At 39.3% G+C, this 19,906-nt stretch overlaps 1 protein-coding gene across 3 annotated transcripts in view; it reads left to right on the top strand.

Annotated features, from left to right (window-relative positions):
- The window catches only part of edc4 (enhancer of mRNA decapping 4), a 94,846-nt gene that overhangs the window by 50,266 nt on the left and 24,674 nt on the right, over window positions 1-19,906 (top strand). For 2 of the 3 annotated variants that reach the window (XM_059651633.1, XM_048546928.2), the window contains exons 17-23: window positions 387-540; window positions 3,781-4,241; window positions 8,979-9,080; window positions 9,535-9,687; window positions 12,097-12,130; window positions 14,027-14,210; window positions 17,063-17,218. In XM_059651633.1, coding sequence (XP_059507616.1) covers window positions 387-540; window positions 3,781-4,241; window positions 8,979-9,080; window positions 9,535-9,687; window positions 12,097-12,130; window positions 14,027-14,210; window positions 17,063-17,218 — 1,244 coding nt within the window. The remainder of the gene's footprint in view (window positions 1-386; window positions 541-3,780; window positions 4,242-8,978; window positions 9,081-9,534; window positions 9,688-12,096; window positions 12,131-14,026; window positions 14,211-17,062; window positions 17,219-19,906) is intronic. The other variant, XM_059651632.1, reaches the window with a different exon arrangement.

Raw genomic sequence — 19,906 nt, 5'->3', positions numbered from 1 at the left:
TATTCTTTGAGATCAGTAATGAGAACTATATTTTCTGCCCTGGCAGTTAAATTTGCGCCTTTGAATTATTTCAGGCACAGTGGAACTAAGATTTTTTCGTGCTTTTACTTTTCTTGATTTAAACTTGCAGTTAACAAAGAAACAAATCGTTTCACTGGAAGTTTTAATTCTCAGAAATTTTCTTTTGGACCCAAGCTTACAAGGCATTGGTCAAAGTCTGATATTGTAAAGATTTTCTTGTAATTGTGCACATTTTAAAATTAGAACTTTCTAATGTAAATGATTTGAAATATGTTAACAAGACTCTGGAATTTGCTTTGGCAGTTAGACTGTCAGAGCCGAGAATCTGTCATACTAATTTAGCTGTTTATCCACTTTCATTTTAGACCTGCTGAAGAATTGTCTCTAAGCCCAAAGGTCACTTTGGAGAATGTCAGCCTCAGTAATAATACAAGCAGTTCTGTCCAAGCTAGTCCCAGAAACAACTCTGTGCCACTTATCCCAGGGCTGTCTGAACAGCTATCTACAAAACCTCTTCAGGTATGCTCATTACTGCAAAAGCTCTTTTTTTAAAGGAAAAACGTTATTCCTCTTTATTGACCCTCATAGAAGTAAAACCTTTTTTTGGCTATTGAGGTGTGGGGTGTGCAAATGTTGTAAAGCAGAACTTGGAACTCAAACTGCCATACAGATACTATAGCAAGAGTAAAAAGGTAAGAAAGTATATAGTGGAAAATTGCATAACAGTGGAAAATTAAATCTTGCATTATCAGGGTAGTTTCCATGGTGACGGCAATATGTTTCTGTCTGAACATTATGCTAATAGAAGCAAATGTTAAGATTCTTGACTTAATGCACTGAAATATCATTGTTGAACTAAAAGGGCAGTGTGGACTAAAGTGGTCAACTCGTAATTTACACCCATCACTATACTTGTAGTTGCACAAATCCTCAGGAAATTCTGTTTTTCTCTAATTCTCACCCACCTGTTTCTTTCACTCCATTACTGACAGCCTAGCCTTCAGCCATTGAAGCTCAAACCTAGCAATTTCCTGTCTAAATATTAATTTTTCTTAGCTTTCCTGTCTCCTTTTAGATTGTCCTTTAACTCTTCCGCTTTGACTTTAGCTACTTTTTCTGAAATTATCTGTTGCATCGCTGTAGATGTGTGCTGTTGTGCAAATTGTTGCTGTTACATTTTCCTTTGTGGTAATCTCTTAACATTTAGTACTATCGGCTTTCTAGATGAATTTGTTTGGGACAAATCCTTGTCTAATTCATTCTGTACAGGAAGAAAAAGTGTCCATGACTGTATTTTGGTATTTTACTGAGGGCGCATCTTTGCTGTCATTATTGCAGAAAACTGACTGCAACTTAGTTTTTTGAAGAAGTAAGGTAGATGATTGATGGAAGAGCAATGCATGTGATCTATATGGACTTCAGTAATGTGTGCGACAAGGTTCCTCATAGTAGACTTGTTAGCAAGGTTAAATCATGTGGAATACGGGGAGAATTAGCTATCTGGATGCAGAACTGCGTCAAAGGTAGAAGACAGGGTGGCGGAGGGTTGCTTTTCAGACTAGACATGTGTGACCAGTGGTGTGCCACAGGGGTTGGTGCCTGGATCCACTGCTTTTTGTCATTTATATAAATGATTTGGATGTGAAAGTGGGAGGTATGGCTGGTAAATTTGCAGGTGACACCAAAATCGAAGCTGTAGTGGACTGTAAAGAACGTTACCGCAGACTACAAAGGGATCTTGGTCAGATGGGCTATTGGACTGAGGAGTGGCAGATGGAGTTTAATTTAGATAAATGTGAGGTGCTGTATTTTGGAAAGGCAAGTCATGGCTGAACTTGTACACTTTGTGGTAAGGTCCTAGAGAATGTCACTGAACAAAGAGTCCTTGGAGTACAGGTTCATAGTTCCTTGAAAGTGGAATCATAGTTAGATGGGGTAGTGAAGGCAGCATTTGGTATGCTTGCCTTTATTGGTCAGTGCATTGAATGTAGGAGTTGGGAGATCATGTTGCAGCTGTACAGGACATTGGTTAGGCCACTGTTGGAATACTCTGTACAATTGTGGTCTCCCTCCTATAGGGAGGATGCTGTGAAACTTGAAAGGGTTCAGAAAAGATTTACACGGATGTTGCCAGGGTGGGAGGGTTTGAACTATACAGAGAGGCTGAATAGCCCTGTGCTTGTTTCCCAAGAGTGTCGAAGGCTGAGGGCTGACATAGTAGAGGCTTATTAAGTCATGAGGAGCATGGATAGGGTAAATAGACAAGGTCTTTTCTTTGGGGTGAGCGAGTCGAAAAGTAGAGACATTGGTTTAAAGTGAGACGGGAAAACATAAAAGGGATCTAAGGGACACCTTTTTCACACAGGATGGTGTGTGTATGGGATGAGTTGCCAGAGGAAGCGGTGGAGGCTGGTACGGTTACAACATTTAAAAGGCATCTGGGTGGATAAATAAATAGGAAGGATTTACAGGGATAGGGGCTAAATGCTGGCAGATGGGACTACGTTAATCTAGGATATCTGGTTGGCATTGATGAGTTGGACTGAAAGGTCTGGTTTCGTGTTGTACATCTCTATGATTCCTCAGTGCAGAGTTAAATGTGGAAATTTTGATATTTCTGGCATTGATGCCTTTCTCTATGGGGGATGCACTGATGTATATATCATATCCATAACAATCACATAATCCCAAAGATGCACAAACAGGCCAATTGACTCATCAGGTTTGTGCCAATCCTCCAAAGAGCATCCACCTAATCTGTCTATCTTTTGTTGTCTTGTTAGCTGGTATAATACGGACTGCAACATTTTGTGTTCCATTCTTCATGTAAAGATTGAGGAATCTAAACCTCATTTAGATTAGGTGTAAGTTTGTGTTGAACAACCTATCCAATCCTGAAAAAGAAATTTTGGAAGCTTAGCATTTCATTGTTTTCACTTAATGACAATTCTGTACAATTTTTAAAAGGATTTCAACTTCTACAATAATTCCATATTTATCTTTTTGCTTTTGTCTCTAAAAGATTAAAAGGTGAAGGATAACTGGAAGCAACTGGCATGTTGTTTTCTGTTTTGCTGTCTATGAAAATTTGTGAACCCAACTGGTTGTTCAGCTTGCATAACGATTTCACTGTTCCTGGATGCCAAGGATCAGATATTACAAAGTTGTCTTACTCTTAACAGAGCAATGATGCCACACAGCCTGCTGAATCTTTGTGGGCATCATTCTTTGCAGTCAGAAGCTTGTGCTGACCCTTCACAGCTGATCAAAATCTAGAACATTTTACCTTCGGCCTTGAGTTTCCCAGCTGTTCAAACATAGTAAAACACTTTGAAATGTATTGATTTATGTAAGGAAAGTTGGCACCAAGCCCATTTGTGTACAAAAGCATCAACCTGAATAGTTTTTCGTGGCATTAGTTGAAGGGAAATGTTATCCAGGATATTGGAAAGCATTCCTTGATCAATGAACAGTGCCATGTCATTGTTCATTTGAATGACAGATGATCACTCATTTTAATATATAATCTGAATAATGATGACTTTTAATAGTGCTACATTCCTTTGCTTATGGCCCAGAAGTATCAAATTAGGTTACGCATTGAAGTTTTGAGGTAGAATTTAAACTTGCAGCTTGGTTAGAAGCAAGGTTTCACAACCAAATTCAGTCTAAGTAGAACTGGATAACATTGAACTCGGATTTGTTTTTTTTATTGGTATTTAATTTGAATGTAACAGATATTTTACCCCCTTCTATCAGGTTACTGGTGCTAACTCTTCGCTTCCTTTGGAGCTTCAGTCTGTGGATCCTCTCTGTGTGCCTCAGAGTTCCCCAACACGGGAACGTTCCCCTGATGTTATCTCCTCGGCCTCCACAGCATTGTCGCAGGACATTCCTGAAATTGCCTCAGAGACCCTCCAACGTGCATTTTCAGGCTCTGTATTATCCACTGAGGTCCTGGAACCTACACATCATATGGATAGCATGGCTTCAGCGGCCTCTGCATTGCACCTGTTATCCCCAAGAAGTAGACCTAACTCGGAACATAGTCATCACTCTCTAGACATGCCTCAGCTAGAGGTAGAGCGGCTGAGTACTCCATCACTCTTAGAAACTGTCTTGTCTCAGGAGAATACAGCAGCAGCAGAAAATGTTGTTAGCCAACCTTGGCCAGCAGCGCCTGACATCACCCGAGAAACCCGTAATAGCATCAATGAGAGGTATGATCAAATATTTTTGTCTTATGCGTAAATCAATTAACATGTTAGCTATTTAAAATAAGCCATCTGATCAAGTTTGCATCCAGACTTGTTTCTCTGCTTCACTTGCTTCTGCAATTTTGCTGTTTTAATGGTTTATGCTAAGGAGCGTTTCTCAGATGGGACTTGAAAAGTATTTTTTTTGGCTGTCTGCAAGTCAAGTTTTAAAATCTAATTTAGCTATGCCTGACCAATATTCATTTTTAAGGCATTCAGTGGGGGCAAGTGTTGGCTGCTGCTTTTTGCTAAGTTTGTATTTTTTTTTTGCAAACTAAACTGGATTGGGAGATAGTCATCTGAGATAAGGCAAATGTAATCCCCTTCGCTTAGCACTGTAAAGGAAAAATTGAGAGTAATACGTATCATTACAAATTCTGAAAGATGATGAACATCGGCTGCAAAAAAGACATTATCTTGCCTGGGAGACTTCACATTCCATTACAAGTAGAAGGAAAATATTCTGCCTGGAAGTCAGTGGTGAGTGGAGTTCCACAGGGCTCTGTCCTTGGGCCTCTACTGTTTGTAATTTTTATTAATGACTTGGACGAGGGGATTGAAGGATGGGTCAGCAAGTTTGCAGACGACAAAGGTCGGAGGTGTCGTTGACAGTGTAGAGGGCTGTTGTAGGCTGCAGCGGGACATTGACAGGATGCAGAGATGGGCTGAGAGGTGGCAGATGGAGTTCAACCTGGATAAATGCGAGGTGATGCATTTTGGAAGGTCGAATTTGAAAGCTGAGTACAGGATTAAGGATAGGATTCTTGGCAGCGTGGAGGAACAGAGGGATCTTGGTGTGCAGATACATAGATCCCTTAAAATGGCCACCCAAGTGGACAGGGTTGTTAAGAAAGCATATGGTGTTTTGGCTTTCATTAACAGGGGGATTGAGTTTAAGAGTCATGAGATCTTGTTGCAGCTCTATAAAACTTTGGTTAGACCGCACTTGGAATACTGCGTCCAGTTCTGGTCGCCCTATTATAGGAAAGATGTGGATGCTTTGGAGAGGGTTCAGAGGAGGTTTACCAGGATGCTGCCTGGACTGGAGGGCTTATCTTATGAAGAGAGGTTGACTGAGCTCGGTCTCTTTTCATTGGAGAAAAGGAGGAGGAGAGGGGACCTAATTGAGGTATACAAGATAATGAGAGGCATAGATAGAGTTGATAGCCAGAGACTATTTCCCAGGGCAGAAATGGCTAGCACGAGGGGTCATAGTTTCAAGCTGGTTGGTGGAAAGTATAGAGGGGATGTCAGAGGCAGGTTCTTTACGCAGAGAGTTGTGAGAGCATGGAATGCGTTGCCAGCAGCAGTTGTGGAAGCAAGGTCATTGGGGTCATTTAAGAGACTGCTGGACATGTATATGGTCACAGAAATTTGAGGGTGCATACATGAGGATCAATGGTCGGCACAACATTGTGGGCTGAAGGGCCTGTTCTGTGCTGTACTGTTCTATGTTCTATGTTCTATAACTAGCAAATATGAAGTTATTCACTTTGTTCATAGGAATAGAGAGATTGAAACTTACAAATGTTCATGTCCAGTGAGACTTGAGTGTGCTTGATAAGAAATGCAAAATGTTAGCATGCAAGCATAGCAAACAATTGGATAGGCAAGGGGCATATTTGCCTTTATTGCAGAGAAATTGAGGTACAGGAATAAAGAGTAGTTGTTAGAGTCTGATGAGAAACATCTGGAACAGTATGCAGATTAGTTCCCAGATTTAAGGAAGAATATATATAGATTGGAGGTATTGTAGCGATGGTTCATTAAATTTGTGCCTTGAATGAGCTGATTTTCCTGTGATGTGTGATTGTCTAAATTTGGGTTTTTCTTCTTTAGTGTTTAGAAAACTGAGAAGCGATCTCATTGGAAAGATGCTGACAGATTGTGCACTGGGAATCTAAATATGGGACCTTATGATAAGAGACTGATCATTAGCACTGAGATAAGAAATTGCTACATGTAACGGCTTGTGAGTCTTAGGAATTTTCTACATCAACATGAATTGTATATTGACAATACAGGTTAGGAGTAGGGTTTTTGGCCCCTTAAGTCTGTACTACCATTTAAGATCTTTTTGCCTCAACTCTGCTTTGCTGTCTACCCCTTTACCCTTGCATTCCATCTGAAATATGTTCATTGTTCTCTGTGGAAGGGAATTTCACAAACCAAAGACCCCGTCAACCAAAAAGTAGAAACCCAATTTGTTCAACCATTCCTTATAAGATAGCCCATTCATCCCGGGAAGTACTGAATGAACCTGTTCTGCAGTGTTTCCAAAGCTGTTGTAGCACTTCTCAAACAAGGAGATCAAACTTTTGCATATGCTTTGGATTTGGTCACACCAGCACCCTACACAATTGCAGCAAAGCTTCCCTATGTCCTTAGCTAGAAACCTTGTTTCATTTGTCTTCTTAATCACGTGCTTTACCTGCATGCACATAAAATACAAAATTTTCGTAAGAGCACTCTGACCTGACTGTACTTCAGAGTGCTGCAGTCTTCCTCCATTTAAACAATATATGCCTCTTCTGTTCTTACCCTAGCAGGTGATTTTATATTGTCCTGTATTTCTTGTTTGCTAATTATTTTCCCACTCACTTAACCCATCTTAAATCCCTTTGTAAACTCTTTGTCCTGTTCATGATTTTATTAACTATTTCTGTATCACCTGCAAATGTGGCAACCATATATTTGGTTGCATCGTCGAAGTCATTTACAAGGATTATAAATAATTTAGGTCCCACCTTCGATCCTGTGGCATTCCATTGGTTAGAAGTTCCCAGTCTGAAAATAACAACTGTTCTGTTGGCTTCCTGTAGTTAACCAGTCCTCAAGCCATATTAATATAGTAGCCCCTTCATACATGAGCTCTTTTTGCATAGTAATGTCTGATGGGGCATCTAATTAAACACCACCTAAAAATCAAAGTGCACCACATCTCCAGTTTTTGTTTATCCACATTATTTGTTGTTTCCTCCAAGAACTCTTAAATATGTCAAATATGATTTTCCTCTCTCAAAGCAGTGTTAATTCTACATAATTAGGGTTTCTGTATCTTTGTATAACTTCCCTTAATACATTGTAGCATTTTCCCTATGGACAGATGTTCAGCTTACAGACTTGTACTAGTGCAAAGGAAGATGGTAATGGGTGTTGGAGGTCAGGGAAGCAGCGAGGTGGCTTAGTGGTTAGCATTGCTGTCTCTAAGCGACATGGATCAGGGTTCACTTCCATTCTCAGGTAATGTCTTGTGGAATTTGCATGTTCTTCCTGTGTCTGCATGGGTTTCTCCCGAGTGTTCTGGTTTCCTGCAGAGTCCAAAGATGCACAGATTGGGTACATTGACCATGTTAAATTGCCCTGGCCTGTCCAGTAATTTATAGGTAAGGTGGATTAGCCATGGGAAATGCGGGGTTACAGAGATAAGGTGCAGATGTGCTGAGTCTGGGCCTGTGTGGGATGCTGTTCAGAGGGTTAGCTCAGAATCGATGGGCCAAATGTCCTCTTTCCACACTGTAGGGATTCTCAGATTCTATGAATCATCTCGGCCTCGGATATCACTGCAGAAGTTCTTCACGATTGTGTCCAAGGTCCAACCACCTTCAGCTTCTCCTCAATGATCTTCTCTTCATCATAGGGTCGGAAGTGATGATGTTTGCTGATGATTGTACAATGTTTGGCACCATTTGCTGTACATCACATACTGAGCAGTCTGTGTCCAGAAACAATGATACCTGATTAACATGCAGATTTGGACTGCTGAGTGGCAGGTAACATTGGTGACACATAATGACCATCTCCAGCAAGAGACTCTAGCCATTGCCTTTGATGTTCAGTGGTTTTACAGTCAATGACTCCCTTATTATGAATATCAGGGGGTTACCATTGACCAGAAACAAAATTGTATCAGCCATGTTGCACCATCAGCTGTTGCAACAGCAGGTCAAAGGCTAGAAATTCTGTACCGTGTCATTCATCTCCCCTATCTTTGGTGCTTCACCATCGTGTACAAAATGCAAGTTAGGAGTGCCCACTGCAGCGTCAGTATAACACACAATCTTGAAATAACAAAATATATCAGTCCCAGGCCTAGGTCACTCCTTTTACTCTCCTCCTTTTAGCATGGCATACATGTTCTTAAGATCTCCTTACAGGCAGAAAAATCTAGCTTTTGTGCATTATCATATGAATGTAGTATGTTGATTGTAACTGACAATGATTGGATTGAATGTGAAAGTTGTTAGAAACTGAAGTTTTGGCCTTGGCCACCATTCACTAAATGGTTTGTCTTTCAGTAAACTTTCAGTTTGAACGTCGTATATTTCACAAATAGAATGTGAAATTGCATCTCCTGTTTGATAAGGATGTGGCAGAAGTGCATTTCAGCGTTTATTCTAGTTCATGATTTAGGTGTGCAAAATCTAAACTAAGTGAAATAATTGTTCCAAACAAAAGTTATTACCTTTCCAGCAAAGAAAATAAACTGGTGAAATTGTGTAATGGAAGAATATATTCTAATATTAAGGTAAATTATTCAAGCGCATTCAAAATAAAATACATGCTGTTTAAGGTTTTCACGGGGTTGAATTCTATAATTTCGTTGAATGATCTGAACTGTTGCCTTTGGAGGACTGTTTGCTTTTAATTGCTGAAAAATTGCTCTTGCAGAAGTTTGTTTACTGTTGTTTTGCCTTTAAGTTCCAGAGAAGATATGCAGGAGAAGCATAAAAACTCCACCTTTCACAGGCATCCATACCAGTTGCACCAGCATGATAGCCAAGATGCGAGTGCTGAACAGAGGTAACGCATAATCCCTGTTGAGAATCTGTGAAAACATTGTGACCTACTAACATATCGAATAAAATCCATAATTTGTATTCCATGAAGAACTAGTTTAAGTACCAGACTTAGTTGTCAGTCAATCATGCCACATTTAATAAGTAGTGTTTCGGAGTGGTGGGAGAATTTGCACTGAGGAGCAGTAGCTATTGCTTGACCAGGAAAGTAAATAAATAACAGTGTGAGGAAATAAGCTCAAAGAAATTTAATTAACTTAGTAGAATCTCAGTGGAAAAGGTATATTCCATCTTACTTCAAAATATATTATTGACTGCCAATAGGAAAAACAGAAAAGCTATTAAAATGGAATGGTTGTGCTTCTGGTTTAAAAATATGGTTAAAATAATGGGAAGCAGGAATAAAACATGGTGCATTTCCTTGAAATTCACACTGTCTATTTTCTTTATTATTGCAGTGACCATGATGATGAAGTAGCAAGTCTTGCTTCCACATCATGTAGCTTTGGTTCAAAGTCTGCTTCTCATAGACTTCCAGTTAAAGATTGGAAATCAAAGTCATCTCCTCGATCCTCACCCAAACTGAGAAGAAAGAGTAAAAAGGATGATGGGTAAGAATTTTTCTATTTACCCAATTATGAATCTATGCAGCAAGACCTGGAAAACGTTGAGGTTTGGGCTCATAAGTTGGCAGGTAACATTCCTAATACGAGTGCTCGGCAATGGCCATCATTCTGTGACATTCAATTGTATTATCATGACTATGTCTTCCCACTATCAACATCCTGGGTATTACCATTGACCAGAAACTGAACTGGACCAGCCCACAGAAGACCATCATTTTATTTAAAAAGTGGTTAATTTAAATCGAAGAGGGTTGGGTGAGGAAATCGGAGGATAAAATAGAAAGAAGGAAGAGGGTTTGGAAAGGAAATTGGTCAAGGAAAGAGGTATTGAGACATACAGTGGCTGCAAGAGATGACTGGAGGTTTTGCAGTTTGTAACTCATCACTTGCATCTGTAATGCTTGTCCGTCAGGGCTCACGTGAGCAATGTGATTGGATTGTGTCATAGATGAGCCCATCAATGCACCTTCGCTAGCATCTCCCAGAGTCGGGGCCTCAATTGCCTAGGAGGACAAATGAGTAGATGTGTGAGAATGCCACACCGACCACACATCTGAAAAGCCATCTAAACTGACGTGGAACTAAAGTGCTGCTGGATCAAAATCCAGAAACTTATTCCCTAAAAATGTCAATGTGTGTGCTGCACTGGTTCAAGAAGGTGTGTCATCACCATGGTAATTCAAGAAGAATAAATACTAGCCTAACTAGCAATGGCCATGTCCCACAAAAGAGCCTTAAGAAAATGTCGTTACAAGCAGCATAAGATAAACTTATTGCTGTGCTTAATACTTACTAACATTCTAATAGTTATTGCCAAAATGTAAAGTGTATTCTCATGACAAATCGCATCCAATAACCTACCCTTAACCTCTAATGCCAAAAGTTAAAAATCACAATTTATGGTTTATCAAAGAGCATTTAGTAAAAGCAAAATACTGTGGATGCTGGAAATCTGAAGCAAACATAGAGAAGGCTAGGTAAACTTAGCAGGTCAGGCGGTATCTGTAGAGACAGAAACAGCTCATGTTTCAACTCTGGTATGGCTGCTCTTCAAAGTAGATTAAGTATAGTGAGTTTGCAAATAAATCATGATATTCCAGACATTGTGAGATGGAGACAATGCACAGATAAATTGGTCACAACACAGCAACATGAATAACTTCAACCATGCAGATTTACTTTCATTGCTTCCACCATTGATAGCATACCTCTAACACTGATATTGAATTATTAGAGTGCACTCTCACTCGTGTTCGTGGCCAATAATTTATTTTGAAGAATGATCACTTTTGTAATGCAGAGAAACATACCAGCCATTGTGCACCATATCCCACAAGCAGTGAAAAGATAAAATATAATCTGTTTACTGGTGTTAGATGAGGGATAAATATTGATCAAGATGGTGTAAGTACTCCCCATGTTGTCCTTGAATATTGTCATGAAATCTTCTGCATCACCTGAAATGAAAGATGAGCCAATGTTTAATCTGAAAAATGAAAGCCCAGACAGTGCAGCACATCTTCAGTTCTGCACCAAAATGTGAACCTAAATTATGTGTGCAATTTCTGATTGGGGCACTTCAGCTGAATTATAGAATCCCTAGAGTGCGAAAGCAGGCCATTCATTTCTCTGGGCTGTGAGAAGAAACCAGTGCACCTGCAGGAAACCCATTCAGACACAGGGAAAACATCTGTGTGGAGTTTGCACAGTTGCCCAAGGGTGGAATTGAACCTGGGTCCATGGTGCTGTGAGGCAGCAGTGCTAACCACTGAGCCACTGTGCCACCCTAAACTCTTGAGTCTGAGTCAATGGCTCACAAAAGTTACCAACAGTTGTTAGTGCCTTTTCCACTGTTTAATATAGAATGCCATACTATGTAAACATGAACTAGTCCTGGGTCAGAATGACCCTCAATTATGTATTTCTATTCATTATAGTGCTTTCCTAGGAAATATGATTTTTAAATATTGTAGCAAAATGTTGAAATTACCTAATGATTTACGTGGCCTGTTTTTGTTAAAAAGGGGAAAATTGCATTTCATTTTGTGACTCACCGGCTGAGTCACATAGCCAGATTGTTTCATTGTTCTGGGAGCCAATCTCAGCTGGTGTGCACATTTGGTACTAAACTGGTCTCAATGCTTCCCTTTCCTGACTAATGTCCATGGAACCCTGTTGTAAAATAGATAACTGAAGATGTTGGTTGGGAATAGGATCAAATTGACTGTTTGATGTTGACTGTTCAAAATCGCACTCAAACTTTCCATGTTGAACTTAGGCTACCGGTTGATGGCACATTTTGGATTAAGTGTCTCTTATAAGGATTTGAGCTAATAAGTTTTAAAACATTTCAAATGTAATGTAATCGTGTTTTTGTTTGTTTGCTTTGTTCAGGGAGACAACACAGTCCCCACGGTTAGAGCAACAGGTTAGTACATGAAGAAGTTTCTAATATGTATAGTTTCCATCTAATTGGTATTTTTGCACTTAATGAATATCCAATAACTTTTAAAGTAAGCAAAATGTAAATTCATTGCTTAAAAAAGTTGGATTAAATTAGTTTTGAGTTCAGCAGCTACGAATTAGGAATTTAAAACCTTTGGAATTATTAAATCTGGTTTTGTCAAGCATTTGTTCACAGGAGTAGCTGTGATTTCAGGAGTTCACTTGACCTGATGAAAATTTGTAGTTTGGCAGCTTTTAGGAATGAAGGATTTACACCTGACAATTCAATATTTAGTTCAAACTGAAATATTAACAAATCTTGGTTTGAGCGTACAAATTAACAGCCTCTGTATTCTGCTTTGCCATTCAGCAAGATCCCGGCTGATCTAACTGCCGACCTCAAATCTGCATTCTTGTCTACCCCTGATAACGGTTGATTTTTCTGTAGTCGATCTCTCTGTGTCTACCTTACATGATCCTGTTTCCATTCTTTCTGGGGGATGAGAGTTTCAAACATTTGTGTCACCTAGAGAAACAAATACCTCCTTATTTCCATCTTAAATGGGAGACATCATTTTAAATATTTTTCTGTAGTCCTTCCACAAGGATACAAGCCCAACCTTACAAATTCTTTTCAGATTCTTACTATTTCAGGAAAATCATCTTTCGACTAACTACATTCTGCAAACTTGGCTGCTGCCATCTAAATCAACCACTATTTTAATAACTAGAATATAAGGGACTGATTGATTATAAATCTGAAATTTGCGACTGGTGCCAGAATGTAGTTAATCGAATACCTTGCAATGGGAATTTAAAGAAAAAAATAAATGATATTATTAGTTTTTTTCAGTTGATGTTTGTGTTGGATTATAAAATAGAGATCTTAAGATGACTGGGCTTTTTACCTTTGCTGAGAGGGAGAAGTAATTTTACACATTGGCCGAAGAAGTTAGATATTCTGATGTCTATTATATATCAGTTGAGATGTCACCGTTCTGTTGTACTCCCAATGAGCTTTCCAACATGATGTAGCCTGATGGATGGATGAATGACATGACCCGAGTTGTTATAGTGAATCGCAGGCCAAAGTATTTCCACACAGGAACAACACGAAGTATAATAAACTACATTACCTCCTTTTCACACATTTTAAATGTTGCTAAAAGATGACAAGAATTTTAAGCTAAAAACCCAAAGAACTCCAGATGCTGGAAAACAGAAGCAAGAAAAGAAATTGCTGGAAACACCTAGCAGGACTAGCAGCATTTGTGGAGTGAAAGTAGAGTCGATATTTTGGATCCTGTGACCTTGAAGGATTTTAAGAAGTCACGGAATCTGAAACATTAACTCTGCTTTCTCTCTGCAGGTGCTGCCAGACTTGCTGATATTTTTTCCAGCAATTTCGTCTTGCACTCAGAAGCTTCATCCTGTCTCCTTTTAGCAATGTTCTAAGTTCTGTGCCAGCAGGTCATTAAATTTTAAACAAATTTAAGCACTATGAATTTGATGTAAATTGTCTGTAGTCTGAACCGTTCTTACTATCTCCAATTTGCACAATTTCTCATCCAGAAAGAATAGGGACCCCACTACTTTCCTTCTTACTTTACAGAAGAGTCTTCGGATTTGCTTCTCTGTTTGAGACGAACTGATAGCTCATTAGCTGATCCGCATGGCTACTGACTAGAGCCTTTGACGGAGTTTAATTATTGTTCTTTGTGTAGCCCTACTGAACCCTGCCTTCATACCAAATAATTGCACCTGAAGAAGAGCACTTCAGTATCTCCTTTACATAAATAGCATATAATTCAATCCATGTCTAATTTAATCCTTCTTTCAAAAATGAGTCCCCTCTTAAGATTTTTTTTTGTTCCGTCAGCAGCAGTTCAACACAGACCAGGAAGAGTTACTGTCTCTGTTACGGAGCCAACAGAGAGAGCTTTGTGAATTGCGACAGAGCCAATTGGAGCTAATGCAGAGGCTCACAGATCATATGGATGCAGTGCAGGGTTCCATCATGGGTCATGTGGAACGGATTATGGTCACGCAACAAGAACAAGAACGTATCCTTTTGTCCTACCTAGTGGTGCACAGTTCTTTAGCTTAACAAAATGAGTATTATTTGCCCTCTTTGAAAGAGAGGCTTTTAAAACGTAAACACATTTAATAACATTCCAGTTATTTATGTGTGATATAATGAATGCCTTAACATAGTGTAAAATAAAGTCTTCAATTAAATGATGCCATCCAACGAAAACAGTGTATTGCCAACCGTAATAGATTGAGTCCTCTCCACAAGAATGATTTATATCACAAAATCACTGGGCTAAATGTTAACAAATCAAATAGATTAAGGTTTTTCAGTGAAAGGAGGACTCTCAGGATTCAGAGTTTTCTAATACTCTTAATCGTGTTACGTCAGTCATTCTTTGGAAAAACATTTCCCCAGTAATGATTTTACAAGCTTAATTCTCTGTTGGGAATGCTGGTCCTAGATTGTATTAAAGGTTTGATCTCCTGAACTAAAGAGTTGAATTCACAAGTGAGTTGAGAGTGTCTGCTTTGACGTCAAGGAGGATGTAACTACAATACCAAGGAGCCGTAATAAAATTAGAGATCACAGTGGAAGCTCTTTACTGGCTGGAGTCTTATCCATCACCTGAGGAGAGTGGCTTGCATTGTTGGAGACCACTTCTTTCAGCTGGAGGGCATTATGGCAGTTGTTGCCTGAGGCCCATCCACTTCCAGCTGCTTTATCTTCCTTTTATTCATGGAACTCAATTGGGATGTTTGTTGAAGTTTGAGCAATGTTTTGTCCCTTTTGCAACTCCTTAATTAATGAAGGATTTATTGTCCACACTATTTGTGTTTGTGCTGATAGTTGGCAAATAGCTGTTTTACATAAACACTATCATGTCATGGCCACCTCTAATAAGACAATCCGTTATTTCCGTTTCAGTAGAACCACCATTGTTGAATCCCTACCATCAATATTCTTAGTGAAAATAAAGGCAGAAGTGATATAGGGTGGGATAAAAATAGATGAAGCCAAGGTACTTAATTTGACAGACGCAAAGTAGAAAAGTCACTCATTCCAGATGGCTTGTGTTGTAGGTTGCAAAGGGGAGTAAGGATGGCAGTTGAGAGAATGCAGCTTGGGCTTCCTTAGATGTCAGTGTGGTTTCAGAGGATTATGAGATGACTTATGTTACATTCCTCTTCAGGAATAAACCCAGCAATTACAAATCAATGATGGAAACTCTTAAGAACTTTTATCCAGGACAAAACTAATTGGCACATATAAAACGTATGGACTAATAAATAAATCTCAGATTGGATTGCTTCATGGCAAGAAAGGTAGATTGTATTTGCGCATAATTGATTGAATTTTTGAAGTAATGGAAAAGGATAGATTTTTATTGTATTTGATTTTGTATTTATGTCGGAAGGTATTTGGACGAAGTCAAAACAAAATTAAAACTACAGTGGTTAATAACACTGTGGCAGCATCAATGTGAAATTTTCTGAGGAGCAGAAAGTAGATACCTCTGGTTACCTGTGGGACTGGAGTAAATAATATGCTGTCGTTTCCCTGTGGGGTGCAGTATTTTTTAAAAATATACATTAATGATCTGAAATTGTGTGTACAGGGCATGACTTCAGAGTTGTAGATTATGTCCAGCTTGTAAGGACTATGGTAACAGACTGCATGAATATGCAGAAAGACTAGTAAAATAGGTAAATGGTTAACGTGAAGCTTCAATGTAGAAAACTGTGAAGTGACATGTATTGGTGGAAAGATTGAGGAGAGACAGTATGGACTAAATGATATAGTGCCCTTCTAAAATGGTGGTGTGGGGATGCAAGACCAAAGTGACCATGGATATTTGTGCGTGCATCTTTGAAGGTGGCAGACAAGTTGAGAAGACTGTTCAGAAAAGTATTTTTAAAGATCCCAAAGCATTGAAGTTACATTATATCTTGAAAAAAAAACATGGTTATGCTTCACTTGGAGTGCTATATTCGATTCTGAACATCGGACTTGAGAAAAATATGCCAAATCTTTTGCAAAGATGAGATTGTGCCAAGGATGAGGTACTGCTAAGGGGAGAGACAGGACAAGCATCCCTTTTGCTTGCAGAAGAGATGATTTATTGGAGAGTTGTTAGAAGTGTTCAGTATCATAAAGGATTTTGCTAGAATAAATAAGGAGGAACACGTTTTCACTGGTGGAGGACATAGATTTAAGGCAGTTAGGAAAATGACCAGAGGTAACATTTTTCATTATTAATTCAATCAAGCTTGTTCACAGATTTCATTATTCATGTGTACAATGTTTGGAATGAATTCAAGCTGGAATTGCAGTCTTTCTTGGGTGACTACTCACATAAAAACTGTTTCCCCTGGTATTCTAAATGGGCATACCTTGATCATAAAGTGGATTGTTTTCATGTCTGTTTTTCAAGTAGCACAGTTAGGTGCATCTTTAGATTCCTTTACTCAGCACAAGTCTTTTCTAGAGCTCAGTGACCACAGCAATGCTGTCAGACTAGAATCTTCCAATTTAACTATTTCTCAAATGTTTTGAAGTATTATTTTGTAATTCCTCATTCTTAAATACTTGACCTTCATTTGCCTTCCTCTATTTTTCAGTTTGCGGCTTTTAATACCTAACTCTTTACCTGCATGCTGCTTTTATTCTTGATTTCTACTCTTTCAAGCCAGTAGGACCCTGTATTGTGGACTTTAATCCATGAAACGCAACAAATTTGTTTCCCCATTGCTTTTATATTCAACAAATTTCACATAAATGTCGGTTACCTGTCTGGATGTTAAGGTAATGCTCTGATACAAAAGATGGTCTGTCACTAATTTGAGATGTAATTTGAAATGGTTTACCTTAACAATCCTCTAGAGAGGAGAATGGATAGGATTTTGGCAGAAGGGCATGAAAGAAGTGGGCAGTTTCAAGAACAACTGTCTCACCAGCTGTCTCAAAATTTGGCAAATTCTATCAGTAATCGTATAGAGAAGACTGTTCGAGACGAAATGAAGAAAACTTTACCACAATGTGAGTGAGGACTTGGAGGAGCATTGCTGATTATTGAATCATTAAAATTGTCCACCAGAAAAAAAAATTTTGCACATAATTTCAATGTGTTTCGATTCTGCACTTTATTTGCGTGACACATTAAATGACCAACAAAAAAAGTCAACACTCAAAATTCAATTTAAAAAAGATTCTTGTGACGGTTGTTCTAGTGTAAGCAGAGGTTAAATGGGCCCATTCGGCAATTCATGAAATGTATATTGTGCAGAAATCTGAAAATTTTTGTATTCGTCCATTGGATGTGGAATTGTTGGATGGTCCAGCATTCATTGCAAAAATTTATGACACGGAAATCCATTTTATATGGATGTATTCACCTGTAACAATAGTTTGATGTTGGATACTCAGAAACCTGAGTTGAAAATTGTCCATATTACAGAGGAGGTGGTGCTGAATGTCTTAAAATGCATAAATGTGGATGAATCCCTCAGACACAATCAGGGGTACCCTTGAACTCAGGTACTGGGAAATGTTTGCTGGAGCCCTTTTTGAGATATTTGTATGATCAATAGCTGTAGATGAGGTGCCAGAAAACTGGAGGTTGGCTAACATGGTGCCACTATTTCAGAAAGATGGTAAGGAAAAGCTAGGGAACTCTAGAGGGTGAACATGGCATCAGTGGTGGGAAAGTTGTTGGAAGGAATCCTGAGGAACATGATTTATATGTATTTGGAAAGGCAAGGATTGATTAGGCACAGTCAACATGGCTTTGTGTGTGGGAAATCATGTCTCACTAACATGATTGAGTTTTCTAAAGAAGTAACGAAGAGGATTGATGAGAGCAGAGCGGTGGACATGATCAATGCTGACTTCACGAAGGCATTCGACAAGGTTCGTCGTGGTAGACTTGTTAGCCAGGTTACATCGCATGGAATACGTGGAGAATTAGCCATTTGGATATAGCACTGGCTCGAAGGTAGGAAACACAGGATGCTGGTGGAGAGTTGCTTTCCAGTGTGCCGCAAAGACCGATGCTGTGTCCGAGATAATTTGAACTGCAGATGCTGGAGAATCCTAGATAACAAAGTTTGGAGCTGGATGAACACAGCAGGCCAAGCAGCATCTTAGGACCACAAAAGCTTATGTTTCGGGCCCAGACCCTTCTTCAGAAAAGGAGGATGGGGAGAGGATTCTGAAATAAGTAAGGAGAGAGGATCAAAGATGGATAGAGGAAGAGAGAGGTGGTATGGCTGTGGTACGTGATTTGCTTCAGGACATGGTCGAGCAGTTTCAACACATAAGAGACTACAAGAAAGTTGCAGTGGGAGAGAGATCCCCTGAGGTTTGTCCGGAGGGAGGAGGATAATCTCTTCGGCCTTGAAACTGCTCGATTGTGCTGAGCCCACTGCCTTTTGTCATTTATAGAAATGATATGGATGTGAAAATTGGAGGTATGGTTGCTGAGTTTTCAGATGATACCAAAATTGGATATGTGGTGTCGGCAAAAAAGGTTACCTCGAGTGCAGAAGTATCAGATGGACAGGTGTTGCATTTTGGAATGGCAACTCAGGACAGAGCTTATGCACTTAATGGTAAGGTCTTGGGATGTGTTGCTGAACAAAGAGACCTTGGAGTGTAGGTTTCTAGTTCCTTGTAAGTAGAGTCCCAGGTAGACAGGATAGTGAAGAAGGCATTTTGGAGAGGCTGAATAGGCTGTGGCTATTTTCCCTGGAGCATCGGAAGCTGATGGCTGACCTTGCAGAGGTTTATTAAATCATAAGGGGTGTGGATAGGGTTATGTGACCATGCCTTTTGGTGGGGGGAGTCCAAAACTAGAGAGCATAGCTTTAAGGCGATAGGGGAAAGATTTTAAAAGGACCGAAGGGGCTACCTTCCTCATGCAGAGGATGGTGCATCTATGGAATGAGATGCCAGAGGAACTGGGGTGGAGGCTGGTACAATAATGATATTTAAAATCTTCTGAGTGGGTATATGAATAGGGAGGGTTATGAGTAATATGGGCCAAATGCTGACAGGAGGGACTAGATTAATTTAGGATACCTGGTCAGCATGGACAAGTTAAACTGAAGGGTCTGCTTCCCTGTTGTACAGCTGTATCAGGAGGCAACAGAACAAGTCATATTTTAAATCACTATATGCAATTTAGTATCAGCTGTTCACCTGTGTCAGTAAATAAGCAGCTCAGTTGTTATATACTTCATTTTGAGTTTCAAGATACTGCAAGGAGTTTGGATCAAAGGTTTTAAAAGTCTTTAGAGGCTTAATATTTTTTGTTTTGTTTTCTAGTCATAGTGTACATGCAGAGGGTATAATGTTAATTGTAATGGGTTTCTCCCTCAAAAATGCTGAATTCCTGTCAATGACATTGACCAGTACTTTTCTATAGAAATGTCTGAGGACTGACATTCTTGATCAATATCCACCATATGTTAAAGCAGGTTTGGTGAGAAAGTTACTATGACATCAACAACGGTTTTTGAGATCTTGGATAAGATTGACACTGGCTCAAGTTGCTTTTTGACACATTTCATGGAGGAAAATTTGGCATTCATCCTTCATCGAATAATTTACAGAATTTAATGACAACATTGTTAAAGACATTCTGAAACTGCTGTTTTTGTGAACAATTGTACAAGCAATCAGTGTCAGCAAATTTATTACGGGCTGTTGCTCTAGTGTAAGTGGAGA

This window comes from Stegostoma tigrinum, chromosome 16, assembly GCF_030684315.1.
Source record: "Stegostoma tigrinum isolate sSteTig4 chromosome 16, sSteTig4.hap1, whole genome shotgun sequence".
Classification (NCBI taxonomy): Eukaryota; Metazoa; Chordata; class Chondrichthyes; order Orectolobiformes; family Stegostomatidae; genus Stegostoma; species Stegostoma tigrinum.
This window is presented reverse-complemented; position numbering and strand designations above follow the sequence as displayed.